Raw genomic sequence first — 16,498 nt, forward strand, 5'->3', positions numbered from 1 at the left:
CATGTTTCTGACTAGAAGTATAATTCCCTTATTCTTAAACATCCCCATTAATAGAACTTTTAGACATCACATTCATATACAGTATTTCCCCATATGAATAATATGAAGACTAATATATATCAGTGAATATATCAAACAATATATATATATATATATATATATATATATATATATATATATATATATATATATATATATATATATATAAAACTACAATTGTTCAATTAATTATGCCTATAACTACTCCAATATAATTTACTAAGATATTTGGAATTATTGCTAAAATAATTGCTTATGCAGTAAATGATACAATATGTTTCATATGGTCGTTTTTGAATAAGCCCTATTTTGTTTCTCAATCCTGAAAAAAAAATGAGGTCTGTAAGCTCATGGTTCCCTTATCTTGTTTATTTGACTAAGGCCCCTTTCGCACTGGGGCGGTTTGCAGGCGCTATTACGCTAAAAAAAGCGCTGGCAGGACGGGAAAAAAAGTCCTGCTAGCAGCAACTTCGGAGCGGTGAAGGAGCGGTGTATACACTGCTCCCTCACCGCTCCTGCTCATTGAAATCAATGGTACAGAGCGCCTATTCCCCAGGCAAACCGCCTCTGCAGAGGCACTTTGCGGCGGTTTTTAACCCTTTCTCGGCCGCTAGGGGGGGGCAAAACCGCCCCGCTAGCCTCCGAATACCGACGGTAAAGCGGCGCTAACAATAGCGGCACTTTACCGCCGCCGCCGCCGCCGCCCCCGCCCCAGTGTAAAAGGGGCCTAAGTGTCCAGACCCTTAATTTACGATCTAGGATAATATGCAAGGAGCCCTAGAGTCTCTTACAAACATCCCTTCCCACAAGCATGCACTTAATTTAACCTCCTAACAAAAATTGTTTTGAACAAGATGGCTTCTGCTCTGTTCAGAAAATATATATGAAAAATATACAATTAGGCCTCATATTAATCCTTTTAACCTCAATAGTTCTGACAGAATAAAAGAATGAACTTGTCAGAATGTTTTAACTTGAGTGCAGGAATCTCCCAGAATCCCACACATCATTCTCTATAATGAATCTCTTTGAGATTCTTCTATACAGGCATACAGAGACTTTGCTGATGCTGAAAAGCACAGAAACGTTAGATATATTTTTAATTCTTTATAAATAAAAAAACACAATATGGATGTTCTTATGGGATAAAATATCTTATTATCCTGTATAATTTTTCTTTTGTCGGGGACTGGGCTATAAATACCTATAAAAGTAACAATACATTGACACCCCCTCAGAAAATCATTTACTATTATTGTTCTCTTCCCCCCACAACCTCACTAACTGCTTTTTTCCGGCGTTTCCGTTTCAGACTTTTGTCCTGAAGGATGGATCCTTTTTGGAATGAAATGTTTCTGGTTTTCCAGTGAAAAGAAAGCATGGCAAAATAGTGAAAATGATTGTGGAAGCAAAAATTCCAAACTGATTGTTGTGCAGCAGAATGACAAGGAGCTAAGGGTAGTTACAAATAATTATATATATATATACTATAGTACCAAAAGTATTGGGACGCCTGCCTTTACACGCACATGAACTTTAATGGCATCCCAGTCTTAGTCCGTAGGGTTCAATATTGAGTTGGCCCACCCTTTGCAGCTATAACAGCTTCAACTCTTCTGGGAAGGCCATCCACAAGGTTTAGGAGGGTGTCTATGGGAATGTTTGACCATTCTTCCAGAAGTGCATTTGTGAGGTCAGTATCTGATGTTGGACGAGAAGGCCTGGCTCACAGTCTCTGCTCTAATTCATCCCAAAGATGTTCTATCAGGTGGAGATCAGGACTCTGTGCAGGGCAGTCAAGTTCCTCCACCCCAAACTTGCCTTGTGCGCTGGTCCAAATCATTTGGTGGAGGGGGGATTGTGGTGTAGGGTTGTTTTTCAGGGGTTGGGCTTGGCCCCTTAGGACTCTGTGCAGGACAGTCAAGTTCCTCCACCCCAAATTCACTCATCCATGTCTTTATGGACCTTGCTTTGTGCACTGTGCGTGTTAAGGCAGGTGTCCCAATACTTTTGGCAATATAGTGTATGTACTGCATGTTATAAATTATATTCTGTCTTATATTATGCATTACACATTGCCTCTATGCAGGGCTTGATGTTAACAACTTCAGCTCTCACACCTGCTTACTTCTTATGGACCAGAGCAATGTTCAAATTTCTGTTATGAGCCTGTTTATTCAGCAATAATTTTGTCATTACTTAAAGTGGATGTAAACCCAATGACATCCTTTCTAAACTACTGCCATAGGGGTAGTATACATGCCTCCTGCATGTATCTTTACCTGTCAAATGTCTCCCCTCTCTCTGTTATTAGACCTGAAAAACTGCAGATTCTGTAGGCAGGGTCTGTTGTCCGGAGCTCGGTGGGTGGAGTCGTGATGTCAGTAGACTCCCCGCCCACCTCTACACTCCCCTTGTCAATATGCATTTTCTCCTGTGTATTTCTTACACTGAACTTCTGCTATGATCTCTAACATCCAATGAAAAGACTGGAAAGTAACCACATGACTTCAGCATGCCAAATCATGCTGAGGTGTGGAACAGCCAATCCTTGCAGAGCTGCTGAAGAAAGGAGTGGGGGAGGGAATTAAAAAGTAATGCCTGTGTCTTAGGCTGTCACTGACAGCAAGGGGGAGGATTTGACAAAGTTTTTCTCAGTTTGTCAAGAATTATCTCACTGAACAATAAAAGGGGATTGCTCAGAGATGGATTAACTCTGTGTGGCAAGACTGGGCTCAAATGATAGGAAATCCTATACTCTACAGTATGATAAAAAAAAAAAAAAAAAAAAATTTCCGCGTTTACATCCACTTTAAAGAGGAGTTCCACCTGAGGTCCAGTAAAAAAAAAAAAAATTAAAAGTCAGCAGCTACAAATACTTCAGCTGCTGACTTTTAATTGGACACTTACCTGTCCCAGGGTCCAGCGATGTGGGGGATCGAAGCCCCGCTCGTCTCCCCCTCCGTTCAGCGGCGCCGGCATTGCAACTGTGGGCGCCGGGCTGTGGCTTCACAGCCTGGCACCCACTGAGAATGCGCGAGCGGCGCCGCACGCCATGATTGGCCGCTCAGTCACCTGGGACCTGTAATGGGTCCCAGATGATTGACAGGAGGGAGGGAGCAGAGGTGAGCTCTTCCTGTGCCGAGAGAGAAGTGATGTCACCAGCCCAGGCACTGGAAGAGGCAGACTACGAGGGACCACCTAGCAACAGGCATTTAGAGGTAAGTAAAAAAAAAATATATCCAAATGTTTTTTTGTATTTTTTTTTAATTTTTCATGTAGTTTTTTTTTTTTGGGTGGAACCCCACTTTAAGATAACAACGTAATACATACATAGTTATTTAAGGACAAACAATGCTTTCTTTTAAGGAATATTGTCTCACATCAATTATTTTTTTTCCCCGCAACTCTAATAATGCCCTGTACACACGATCGGGCATTGATCGGACATCCATCGGATTTTTTCCGACGGATGTTGGCTCAAACTTGTCTTGCATACACACGGTCACACAAAGTTGGTCGGAAATTCAGAACGTCAAGAACGCGGTGACGTACAACACGTATGACGAGCCGAGAAAAATGAATTTCAATAGCCAGTGCGGCTCTTCTGCTTGATTCCGAGCATGTGTGGCACTTTGTGCGTCGGAATTGTCTACACGCGATCGGAAAATGTGCGATCGGAGCTTGTTGTCGGAAAATTTTAGATCCAGCTCTCAAACTTTGTGTGGAAATTCCGATGGGAAAAGTCCGATGGAGCCCACACACGGTCGGAATTTCCGAAAACAAGCTCCGATCGCATACTTTCCGTCGGAAAGTCCGGCCGTGTGTACAGGGCATTAGACAATTAAATGTAATAAAACGAAACAAAAGACACTTTTTCTTGTTTTGAAAAGTGTGCATTTTATTCTGCAATTTATCTTGTTTAAAAGAACAGTAAAACAACGATTCTGGTACAAAGCATCGCAAAGTTATTTACAAATAAAGTAAAGTAGTTTTTATAAACTTTGCGCTTTTTTTCAGTGTGATAGGTGTAACTATATGGAAAAGGTGTAAAAATATTCATGAATAAAGCAAACAAAAACAGAAACATTTTTTAACCACTTTGCACTTGCGCTATAGCTGAAAGATGGCTACAGTGCAGGCATAAAATGGCAGGAGAGCATACATGGACGTCCTCCTGTGCTCGCGCTGCCCGTGCACCCTCTGTGGCTCGGGCGGAGCGCTCTGTGACCGCCAAGTCCTTGGGACTTGGCTGATCAGAGTAAGGGGCCGATTCCGGCCCTTTACCACGTGATCAGATGTCAGCCAATGACAGATGATCACATGATGTAAACAGAAGCTGGTCATCTGCTTTTTTTTCCCCTCAGGCTGACAGCGTGAGGAGAAAAGAATAAATCCGATGACCAGATTCTGTAAGCGGGACATCAGTCCCATACACAGTGACCACCAGTGCTGCTAATTAGTGCCCATCAGTACTGCTAATCAGTGCCCACCAGTGCCACCTATCAGTGCCCATCAGTACTGCTAATCGGTGCCCACCAGTGCTACCTATCAGTGCCCATCAGTACTGCTAATCAGTGCCCACCAGTGCCACCTATCAGTGTCCATCAGTGCTGGCAATTGTGCCCATCAGTGCCTCATCATTCGTTCCTATCAGTGCTGCTTATCAGTGCCACCTACCAGTGTCAATCAGTGCCACCTACCAGTGTCCATCAGTGCCGCCTATTAGTGCCACCTATCAGTAAAGCCTCATCAGTGCCTCCTGGTCAGTGTCCTTCAGGGTTGCCTCATCAGTGCCCATTAGTGCTGCCTATCAGCGCCACCTTAACAGTGCCTATCAGTGCCACCTTATCAGTGCCCATCAGTGCCACCTTATCAGTGCCTATCAGTGCCACCTTATCAGTGCCCATTAGTGCTGCCTATCAGTGCCACCTTATCAGTGCCTATCAGTGCCACCTTATCAGTGCCTATCAGTTCCACCTTATCAGTGCCTATCAGTGCCACCTTATAACAATTGTTATTCAAAGCTTTGAAAGCTAAAAATTGTACTGGGCAGGAAGGGGGTATAGGTGCCCGGTAAGCAAGTGGTTAAATATTAGTTAATTGAATGGAGAAGGAGAATAAGGAGTTAATTAGGGCTGATACAAGTAAACTAAGGTTTAATAAGGGGTTAAACAGAGGAACATTTAATTCAAAAATTAAATTTTGAAGGTTGCTTTAACTGACTTAATTTGCAGATCCAAGTTCATCCCATTGAGCTGAATAAAGAAAAAGATACAAAATGTAACAATGTTTCTTTGCAGCTTTCTGTATTGGCTGAGCAATGTTGTTGATAAACATTACCAGGCTGCATTTTTTTTTTTACAGCTCCAGCCGCTCAGCTGTGATTCATCAGAGCTGAATTTCCATGTACTGGGATGGGGGACGGGGGACGGGGGTATCCCGGCAGCAGGGCAGAAGGACTGGACGTACTAAACATGCACTGCGTACAATGATTACAGTTTTTGGGCATGTCTAGCATGCCCCGAGTCTGCAATTGGATATTGATGGGGTATTTGTTGCAAGGTTCAGGATAAAGTTTTGTTAGCTGTACTCCACCTCACCTGATTCACAAATTGTTTATTCTTCCTAGAATTTCCTATCAAGAAAAGGAGAATTCTGGGTTGGGAAGGAAATAATATGGAGTTATCCAAGAGGGTGGAAATGGCCCACTAATTATGATTCGTAAGTATGACATTATAGCAGCATGGTAGACGTTCAACTTTTTCCAGCGTAAAGATCTTCCTTTATATAGCTGATGGATTGAAGAACTCCAAGTGCTGATCTATAATACAGTGCTGTGAAAAAGTATTTGCCCCCTTCCTGATTTTTGTATTTATTTTTTTTGCATATTTCTCACACTTAAATGATTCAGATCATCAAACAAATTTTAATATTACACAGAGATAACCCGAGTAAATCCAAGATGCCGTTTTTAAATTAGTAGGAAAAGAGGGGGGACGAGAGTGCGGCCCCCCCTCCTGAACCGTACCAGGCCACATGCCCTCAACATTGGGAGGGACTTACTATAATTGATGGAACCATGAATTCTGAGTAGGGATGAGCTTCGAGTTCGAGTCGAACTCATGTTCGACTCGAACATTGGCTGTTCGCAAGTTTGGCGAACAGCGAACAATTTGGGGTGTTTGCGGCAAATTCAAATGCCGCGGAACACCCTTTAAAAGTCTATGGGAGAAATCAAAAGTGCTAATTTTAAAGGTTATATGCAAGTTATTGTCATAAAAAGTGTTTGGGGACCTGGGTCCTGCCCCAGGGGACATGGATCAATGCAAAAAAAAGTTTTAAAAACGGCCGTTTTTTCAGGAGCAGTGATTTTAATAATGCTTAAAGGCAAACAATAAAAGTGTAATATCCCTTTAAATTTCGTACCTGGGGGGTGTCTATAGTATGCCTGTAAAGGGGCGCATGTTTCCCGTGTTTAGAACAGTCTGACAGCAAAATGACATTTCGAAGGAAAAAAAGCCATTTAAAACTACCCGCGGCTATTGCATTGCCGACAATACACATAGAAGTTCATTGATAAAAATGGCATGGGAATTCCCCACAGGGCAACCCAGAACCAAAATAAAAAAAAAAAAATGACGTGGGAGTCCCCCTAAATTCCATACAAGGCCCTTCAGGTCTGGTATGGATATTAAGGGGAACCCCGGCCAAAATTTTTTTAAAAAATGACGTGGGGTTCCCCCTAAATTTCATACCAGACCCTTCAGGTCTGCTATGGATTTTAGGGGAACCCCGCGCAAAAAAAAAAAAAACGGCGTGGGGTCCCCCAGAAATCCATACCAGACCCTTATCCGAGCACGCAACCTGGCAGGCCGTAGGAAAAGAGGGGGGACGAGAGTGCGGCCCCCCCTCCTGAACCGTACCAGGCCACATGCCCTCAACATTGGGAGGGTGCTTTGGGGTAGCCCCCAAAACACCTTGTCCCCATGTTGATGAGGACAAGGGCCTCATCCCCACAACCCTGGCCGGTGGTTGTGGGGGTCTGCGGGCGGGGGGCTTATGGGAATCTGGAAGCCCCCTTTAACAAGGGGACCCCCAGATTCTGCCCCCCCGTGTGAAATGGTAAGGGGGTACTTACCCCTACCATTTCACTAAAAAACTGTCAAAAATGTTAAAAATGACAAGAGACAGTTTTTGACAATTCCTTTATTTAAATGCTTCTTCTTTCTTCTATCTTCCTTCATCTTCTGGTTCTTCTGGTTCTTCCTCCGGCGTTCTCGTCCAGCATCTCCTCCGTGGCGTCTTCTATCTTCTTCTCCTCGGGCCGCTCCGCACCCATGGCATGGGGGGGAGGCTCCCGCTCTTCTCTTCATCTTCTTCTTCTTCTCTTCTTCCTTCTTCTCTTCTTCATTTTCTTCTGCGGGCCGCTCCACATCCTTGCTGGCATGGAGGGAGGCTCCCGCTGTATGACGGCGTCTCATCGTCTGACGGTTCTTAAATAACGGGGGGCGGGGCCACCCGGTGACCCCACCCCCCTCTGACGCACGGGACATGAAGGGACTTCCCTGTGGCATTCCCCGTGACGTCACAGGGAAGTCCCGTCAAGTCACCGTGCGTCAGAGGGGGGCAGGGTCACCGGGGGTCCCCGCCCCCCATTATTTAAGAACCGTCAGGCGAGGAGACGCCGTCACACAGCGGGAGCCTCCCCCCATGCCAGCATGGGTGCGGAGCGGCCCGGAGAGGAAAATGAAGAAGAGAAGAAGAGAAGAAGAAGATAAAGAGAAGAGCGGGAGCCTCCCCCCAATGCCATGGGTGCGGAGCGGCCCGAGGAGAAGAAGATAGAAGACGCCGCGGAGGAGATGCTGGACGAGAACGCCGGAGGAAGAACCAGAAGAGCCGGAAGAACCAGAAGAAGAAGATGAAGGAAGATAGAAGAAGCATTTAAATAAAGGAATTGTCAAAAACTGTCTCTTGTCATTTTTAACATTTTTGACAGTTTTTTAGTGAAATGGTAGGGGTAAGTACCCCCTTACCATTTCACACAGGGGGGGCCGGGATCTGGGGGTCCCTTTGTTAAAGGGGGCTTCCAGATTCCGATCAGCCCCCAGCCCGCAGACCCCCACAACCACCGGCCATCGTTGTGGGGATGAGGCCCTTGTCCTCATCAACATGGGGACAAGGTGTTTTGGGGGGCTACCCCAAAGCACCCTCCCAATGTTGAGGGCATGTGGCCTGGTACGGTTCAGAAGGGGGGGCGCACTCTCGTCAGCCCCTCTTTTCCTGCGGCCTGCCAGGTTGCATGCTCGGATAAGGGTCTGGTATGGAATTTAGGGGGAACCCCACGTCATTTTTTTTTAAAATTTTGGCCGGGGTTCCCCTTAATATCCATACCAGACCTGAAGGGCCTGGTATGGAATTTAGGGGGACCCCCACTTCATTTTTTTTTTTAAATTTTGGTTCAGGGTTTCCCTGTGGGGAATTCCCATGCCGTTTTTATCAATGAACTTCTATGTGTATTGTTGGCAATGCAATAGCCGCGGGTAGTTTTAAATGGCTTTTTTTACTTCGAAATGTTATTTTGCTGTCAGACTGTTCTAAACACGGGAAACATGCGCCCCTTTACAGGCATACTATAGACACCCCCCAGGTACGAAATTTAAAGGAATATTACACTTTTATTGTTTGACTTTAAGCATTATTAAAATCACTGCTCCTGAAAAAACGGCCATTTTTAAAACTTTTTTTTGCATCGATCCATGTCCCCAGAGTTTATTCCAATTGAAAAAACGGTCGTGTGTACAGGGCATAAGTGACACTTTTTGGGAACCAGTGACACTAAAACAGTAATAGATGCTAAAAAAAAATGCACTGTTATGCCGCGTACACACGGTCAAATTTTCCGACGGAAAATGTTCAATGGGATCCTTTTGTCGGAAATTCTGACCGTGTGTGGGCTCCATCGGATATTTTTCATCGGAACTTCCGTCACACAAAATTTGAGATCTAGTTCTCAAATTTTCCGACACCAAAATCCGTTGTCGTAAATTGCGATCGTGTGTACACAATTCCAACGCACGAAGTTCCACACATGCTCGGAATCAAACAGAAGAGCCGCACTGGCTATTGAACTTTATTTTTCTCGGCTCGTCGTACGTGTTGTACGTCACCGCGTTCTTGACATCGCAATTTCCAACAAGATTTGTGTGACCGTGTGTATGCAAGACAAGTTTGAGCCAACATCCGTCGGAAAAAATACATGGATTTTGTTGTTGGAATGTCCGATCGTGTGTACGCAGCATTACTGTACTAATGACACTGGTAGGGAAGGGGTTAAAGCGGAGTTCCACCCGAAAATGGAACTTCCGCTTTTCGGATTCCTCCCCCCCTCCGGTGTCACATTTGGCACCTTTCAGGGGGAGGGGGGAGCAGATACCTGTGTAATCCAGGCATTTGCTTCCACTTCCGGGCATAGATCGCCGCAGTATCTGTGACACGTCACTGATCGCTGCTCCCGATGAGAGGATTGTTTACAAAGGCATCCCCCCCGTTCTGCCGTTCCGTGACCCAATCGCGGAACACCAGCGGACATTGAGTCCATGGGTCCCCCGGGCACAATCACGGAGACCGTGGCGGGCGGGCGCGTGCCCGCTAGGCAGCAGATTCAACGCAACGTATATATACGTTGCTTTGCCTGCCTGAGCCATTCTGCCGACGTATAAGTGTGTGAGGCATTCGGCAAGCGGTTAAAAGGGGGTGGGGGTAATTTTTGGTTCTGCTGTATACACTGACCTGTACATTACATACTTGTGACCCCTACACACTGTGCACTCCTGACCCCTGCTCTCCGTGCATTACACACTCCTGACCTCTGCACATTGTGCATTACATTCACCTGACCCCTGCACTTCATGTGTTATGTAATCCCAACGCCTTTACTCTATATGTTACGCAATCATAATTCCTGCACTCCATGAATCACACACTCCTTACCCCATTCAATCCATGCCTTACACACTCCTTACCCCATTTACTCCATGCCTTACACACTCCTTACCCCATTCAATCCATGCCTTACACACTCCTTACCCCATTTACTCCATGCCTTACACACTCCATACCCCATTTACTCCATGCCTTACACACTCCCTTACCCCATTTACTCCATGCCTTACACACTCCATACCCCATTTACTCCATGCCTTACACACTCCTTACCCCATTTACTCCATGCCTTACACACTCCATACCCATTTACTCCATGCCTTACACACTCCATACCCCATTTACTCCATGCCTTACACACTCCTTACCCCATTTACTCCATGCCTTACACACTCCATACCCCATTTACTCCATGCCTTACACACTCCTTACCCCATTTACTCCATGCCTTACACACTCCATACCCCATTTACTCAATGCCTTACACACTCCTTACCCCATTTACTCCATGCCTTACACACTCCATACCCCATTTACTCCATGCCTTACACACTCCATACCCCATTTACTCCATGCCTTACATACTCCATACCCCATTTACTCCATGCCTTACACACTCCATACCCCATTTACTCCATGCCTTACACACTCCATACCCCATTTACTCCATGCCTTACACACGCCGTTTCCATTTACTCCATGCCTTACACACTCCTTACCCCATTTACTCCATGCCTTACACACTCCATACCCCATTTACTCCATGCCTTACACACTCCTTACCCCATTTACTCCATGCCTTACACACTCCATACCCCATTTACTCCATGCCTTACACACTCCATACCCCATTTACTCCATGCCTTACACACTCCATACCCCATTTACTCCATGCCTTACACACTCCTTACCCCATTTACTCCATGCCTTACACACTCCATACCCCATTTACTCCATGCCTTACACACTACTTACCCAATTCACTCAATGCCTTACACACTTCTGACCTTTTCACTCCATGCCTTTCACATTCCCAACCCTTTCATTCCATGCCTTACACACTCCATACCCATTTACTCCATGCCTTACACACTCCATACCCCATTTACTCCATGCCTTACACACTCCATACCCCATTTACTCCATGCCTTACACACTCCTTACCCCATTTACTCCATGCCTTACACACTCCATACCCATTTACTCCATGCCTTACACACTCCATACCCCATTTACTCCATGCCTTACACACTCCTTACCCCATTTACTCCATGCCTTACACACTCCATACCCCATTTACTCCATGCCTTACACACTCCTTACCCCATTTACTCCATGCCTTACACACTCCATACCCCATTTACTCAATGCCTTACACACTCCTTACCCCATTTACTCCATGCCTTACACACTCCATACCCCATTTACTCCATGCCTTACACACTCCATACCCCATTTACTCCATGCCTTACATACTCCATACCCCATTTACTCCATGCCTTACACACTCCATACCCCATTTACTCCATGCCTTACACACTCTTTACCCCATTTACTCAATGCCTTACACACTCCATACCCCATTTACTCAATGCCTTACACACTCCTTACCCCATTCACTCCATGCCTTACACACTCCTTACCCCATTCACTCTATGCCTTACACACTCCATACCCCATTAACTCCATGCCTTACACACTCCTTACCCCATTCACTCCATGCCTTACACACTCCATACCCCATTCACTCCATGCCTTACACACTACTTACCCCGTTCACTCCATGCCTTACACACTACTTACTCCATTAACTCCATGCCTTACACACTCCTTACCCCATTAACTCCATGACTTACACACTCCTTACACCATTAACTCCATGCCTTACACACTACTTACCCAATTAACTCCATGCCTTACACACTACTTACCTCATTAACTCCATGCATTACACACTACTTACCCCATCTTTAAATTCCTTACACACTACTTACCCAATTCACTCCATGCCTTACACACTCCTGCGCGCTTCATCATGCACTTCTAACCCCTGTGTCCTGTGTTATGCACTCCGGTTCCTTGTACTCCGGGCCTTATGTATTCCTGACCCCTGCACTCTCTGTTCCACACTCCTGACCCCTGCACTCTGTGTTGCACACTCCTGAGCCATAGCAGAGTAGGCTCAGGTTTTATTTAACTATACCTACCTTTTCACCATTGCTGCTATTTGGCCACACCCACAGATTGTTTGTATAGCGGTGCCACATTATTTCTCTATTCAAACTGCCCATCGTGGCATTTTGTCATTATGCCCTTAATGTCTACCTTTCGTTAATGAAATATGGGGGTGTCATTTAGTTGGCGTGGCTACAAATGCAGATGTGGGCTTGTGGGTGTGGTTTAAAATGGGCGTGGTCAGAAGAGTGTCTTAGGATTTCATTTTAAATATCTGGTAACCTTGGCTCATGTCCCCATGCTTTTTTATAGGGCCGAAAATTCATATATTAAAATGAACAAAAATACATTTGAATCTTGTAGAGATCAGAGCGACCATTGCTGCGTCTATCGCCTCTCTACAGGACCGACATGATTTGTCATATATAGTTATTCCTAGGAGCCCATTCAAGGATCAGGCGCATGTTCCCTGAAAAATAATCACTCATATAAAATGTGTAACTTTGTTTCATTTTTGGCTCTATAGACATCTCTGGGATGCTTGTTGGAAGATCGATGAAGGGAACATGAAAGGTGTGCCCTGTTGGGACTCCAATAGATGGATCTGTGAGAGGAACCTCGTATTAACTACACTGCAAAAGACTTATCAATCCAATTACAAGAATCTGCAATTTATTTTAGGAAATGAAGAATTCTATTGTTACAAAAAATAGAGCAGAGACATGTAGGACAAATGTCTGAGAGAAGAGACCGGACAATGTATTCCCTCTAAAATCCCCAACATTATTGCAATTATACTCTGATGATCATCAGGACACAATATACCTGGAGGACTTTATGGTGTCCATCTATGAGGAACAGGACCCCGACCAATATACGGCCATAACCTTCATTCACCATAAGCCATATTCATGTTTATAAAAAAATCACTGGCTGAATATCACAAGCATTCACCGAACCATTACAAAATATCCCTGCATTTTGTATAATATGATTATTTCCTATAGTCTTTAGCTCCATCTAGTGGCTATAATACGGTATTTTCGTGAGATACCACAATCATGAAAATACTACAATATGGACACTAGAGGGAGCTGACTTTCATAGGAAATACACATGTTAGACAAGCTATGGGATATAATTAATTACAGCTAGGCCAGTGCTTGCGACTTTTTTTTATAAATAGACCTCATAATGTACATAAAATGCTTTCTCTTGTTTCGGTCACATGGGGATAGATATAAAAAGGTCCTCTGCACTGAGAGCTGGTAGAGAGGACAGTTCCTCCCTATGTATATGTGGAGGGAGTGGGGACTCCATTTGTAGCTCTGTGTCATGTGCCCAAAGCATCACACAGTCCCAAACAGAGGCTAGATTTCCTCGTTCTCCTGTGCTGATCCCTCGCCAATCGGAGGTCTGTTACTGGCTTCCAGGTCCAGAAAGAGCTCACCAGCACCTGTCAACGGGACATGGGGTGGGTCTGTTACTGGCTTCTGGGTCCAGAAAGAGCTCACCAGCACCTGTCAACGGGACATGGGGTGGGTCTGTTACTGGCTTCTGGGTCCAGAAAGAGCTCACCAGCACCTGTCAACGGGACATGGGGTGGGTCTGTTACTGGCTTCCAGGTCCAGAAAGAGCTCACCAGCACCTGTCAACGGGACATGGGGTGGGTCTGTTACTGGCTTCTGGGTCCAGAAAGAGCTCACCAGCACCTGTCATCGGGACATGGGGTGGGTCTGTGGGCCCCCCAAGATCTAATCTAAATCTGGATAGTTGGAGGGAATGCATTGATACAGCATTGTGTTTAAAGGGGAAGCACAGTGACATCACTTGTCACTTGTGATGTCATCAGCACTTCCTGTCACTCCAAAGTTGCATGTTCAGACAGAGGCAGAGCTGGATCAGCCTACCAAATGCAGCAACAGATCACTTCAAAATGATCATCCATGCACTATTATCAGTGATCTGTTGCTGATGAGGTGCATAGGGGCTGGATCAGGTCTTCCTTGGCCAGATTCAGCCTCTCCCCCACTCATGAAATAAAAAAATAAAAAAAACAGTGAAAGAAACAACTTGATCTTATCTTATTGTTACATTAATTGATAAGGGAAGGTAAGCCAGGAGAAGGTAAGGGCTTCAAATCCACCATGTTTCAGATCTCCAGACACTTCCGGCACTCCCATCGTATGTACCTTGTAGTTCCTCATGTAGGCTCCAATGTCACTACAGAACTTTATTTTTTTTTCCATTTTATCCCTTTTCTTTTCCATGTTGGCCATCAAGATGTCTACCTTCTATCGCCCTTCTATCATCCCCGGGTAATTAAGATCTCTAAAAAGGTTTAGATTAACAAATTCCAGCATCAAAAGGGTTAACAACCCTTGAAGTCGTACAGATATGAACGGTACTCATTGGAAATCATGGGGGTACGACTTGTCATGCGACTTTTCAGTCCCACGATGCATGAAAAGTCGCACCATTGGAAACCGAGCCTAAACATCATACTCAGGATAACCAAAGAGGCGGTATGCCGATGACATCAGCGCCCTTATATGGACACATGCTCACATTTAGACAATGACATTTAATAAATATGGGCAAGTGTCCATATAGGGACACTGGCATCACTGGCATCCTGCCCCTTTGGTTATGTGTGCTGGGAGGGGGGGGAGGGGAATGACCCAACCCACAAATGACTGGTGCAAAAAAAGAGTGGGAAGAGGGTGGTTTAGATAGAAATGAGGGGCTATTTACTTTTCTTAGTTGCCCTTTCTGGTGCTTTGTGCTGCATTAGTTACATTAATGGACAAACAAAAAGTAGCGCTAATCAAATGTGAAATATGCGAAAAGGTAAAAAAATGTAAAAAACACAGCAAAATGACACAATTAAAAAAATTAAATAAATGTAATATAAATCAACATCCATGAGCTTGCACACTAGTTACAATCAAATATTTGATAGGAATTTATGTGAAAGAGAAAAACACACAGTTCTGGAAAATATATAGGAAGTTAATCCACGTTATATGTATACAGAGGACTCCAAGTAGAAAAATTCTTTCGGGGGGGGGGGTTCCACCGCCAAAAAACATGCAGATCCTCCCGTGACACCAAACACCCTATTAATGAGAATGCTTACCGGATGGTGTGGACCATCTATTTCTAGAATGGGCGTACAGATAAACCTCTGCAGGGTAACATAAGCAGTCAAGCCTCTAGAACCCACTGATGATGATTAGGAAATTCCTCCAAAGGAATCCAACTCACATCAAGATGTCCTGATCAGCAAAGACCAAGTGGCATGTATATGTGGAAGAAAGCTCCAATAGTATAATATTGCATGAACTAGTTTATTAATGAAGCTAAAAAACTACTTACAAATGTTAAAAGAATGTCTAACATCCACCAGCTCTGTGATGTCATCATTGAGGAGTGGAAGAGGACTCCAGTGGTAACCCCGTGAAGATCTGGTGAACTCCATGCCCAAGAGGGTTAGGTATGAGAGAGTGAGAGCGATAACACCAAATTTAATACATCCGCTCCCCATTCACATCTGAGACCTTGTAACACTAACAAGTCACATGACACCAGGGAGGGAAAATGGCTAATTGGGCCCAATTTGGACATTTTCACTTAGGGGGTGTACTCACTTTTGTTGCCAGTGGTTTAGACATTAATGGGCTGTGTGTTGAGTTATTTTGAGAGGGGACAGCAAATTTACACTGTTATACAAGCTGTACACTCACTACTTTACATTGTAGACAAGTGTCATTTCTTCAGTGTTGTCACATGAAAAGATAGAAGAAAATATTTACAAAAGTGTGAGGGGTGTGTACTAACTTTTGTGAGATACTGTAGATGTAACTCTGGTGAATGGGAGGAGATGGGAACCTTTCCTTTTCTCTTTTCTCTTTTTTCCTTTTTCCTTTCACTTTTCCTTTCCTTTAATTTCCTTTTCTCTTCTTCTTTTCATTTCCCTTTACTTTCCTTTTTCACCTTTTCCTTTCCTTTCCTTTCTTTTTATTTTCTCCTTTTCTTTTTCTTTTTCCCTTTCACTTTCCTTTTCTTTTTTCTCTTTTCCTTTCCAAAACTTTCCTTTTCTCTTTCCTCTTCCTTTTCTCTTTTCCCTCTTCCTTTTTTCTTTTTCTTTTTCCCTTGCACTTTTCCTTTTGCTCTTCCTTTCATATCCTTTCCTTTCCTCTTTTCACCTTTTCCTTCCCTTCTCTTTGCTTTCTTTTCCTTTTCTCTTTTTGCCTTTCACTTTCCCTTTTATCCTTTCTCTTTTCTATTTTCATTTTCCATTTCCAAAATTTTCCTTTTTTCTTTTTCCTTTTTTCTT

General features: G+C 44.2%; 1 protein-coding gene across 3 annotated transcripts in view; it reads left to right on the top strand.

The window, feature by feature from the left end:
- The window catches only part of LOC141123119 (B-cell differentiation antigen CD72-like), a 148,019-nt gene extending 132,226 nt beyond the window's left edge, over window positions 1-15,793 (top strand). For all 3 annotated transcript variants that reach the window (XM_073612031.1, XM_073612029.1, XM_073612030.1), the window contains exons 5-7: window positions 1,352-1,497; window positions 5,672-5,763; window positions 12,686-15,793. In XM_073612031.1, the coding sequence (XP_073468132.1) occupies window positions 1,352-1,497; window positions 5,672-5,763; window positions 12,686-12,872 (425 nt within the window). In that variant the 3' untranslated portion in view covers window positions 12,873-15,793. The remainder of the gene's footprint in view (window positions 1-1,351; window positions 1,498-5,671; window positions 5,764-12,685) is intronic.
- Window positions 15,794-16,498: the final 705 nt, after the last annotated feature.

The sequence above is a fragment of the Aquarana catesbeiana genome, linkage group LG01 (genome assembly GCF_042186555.1).
Source record: "Aquarana catesbeiana isolate 2022-GZ linkage group LG01, ASM4218655v1, whole genome shotgun sequence".
Lineage (NCBI taxonomy): Eukaryota > Metazoa > Chordata > Amphibia > Anura > Ranidae > Aquarana > Aquarana catesbeiana.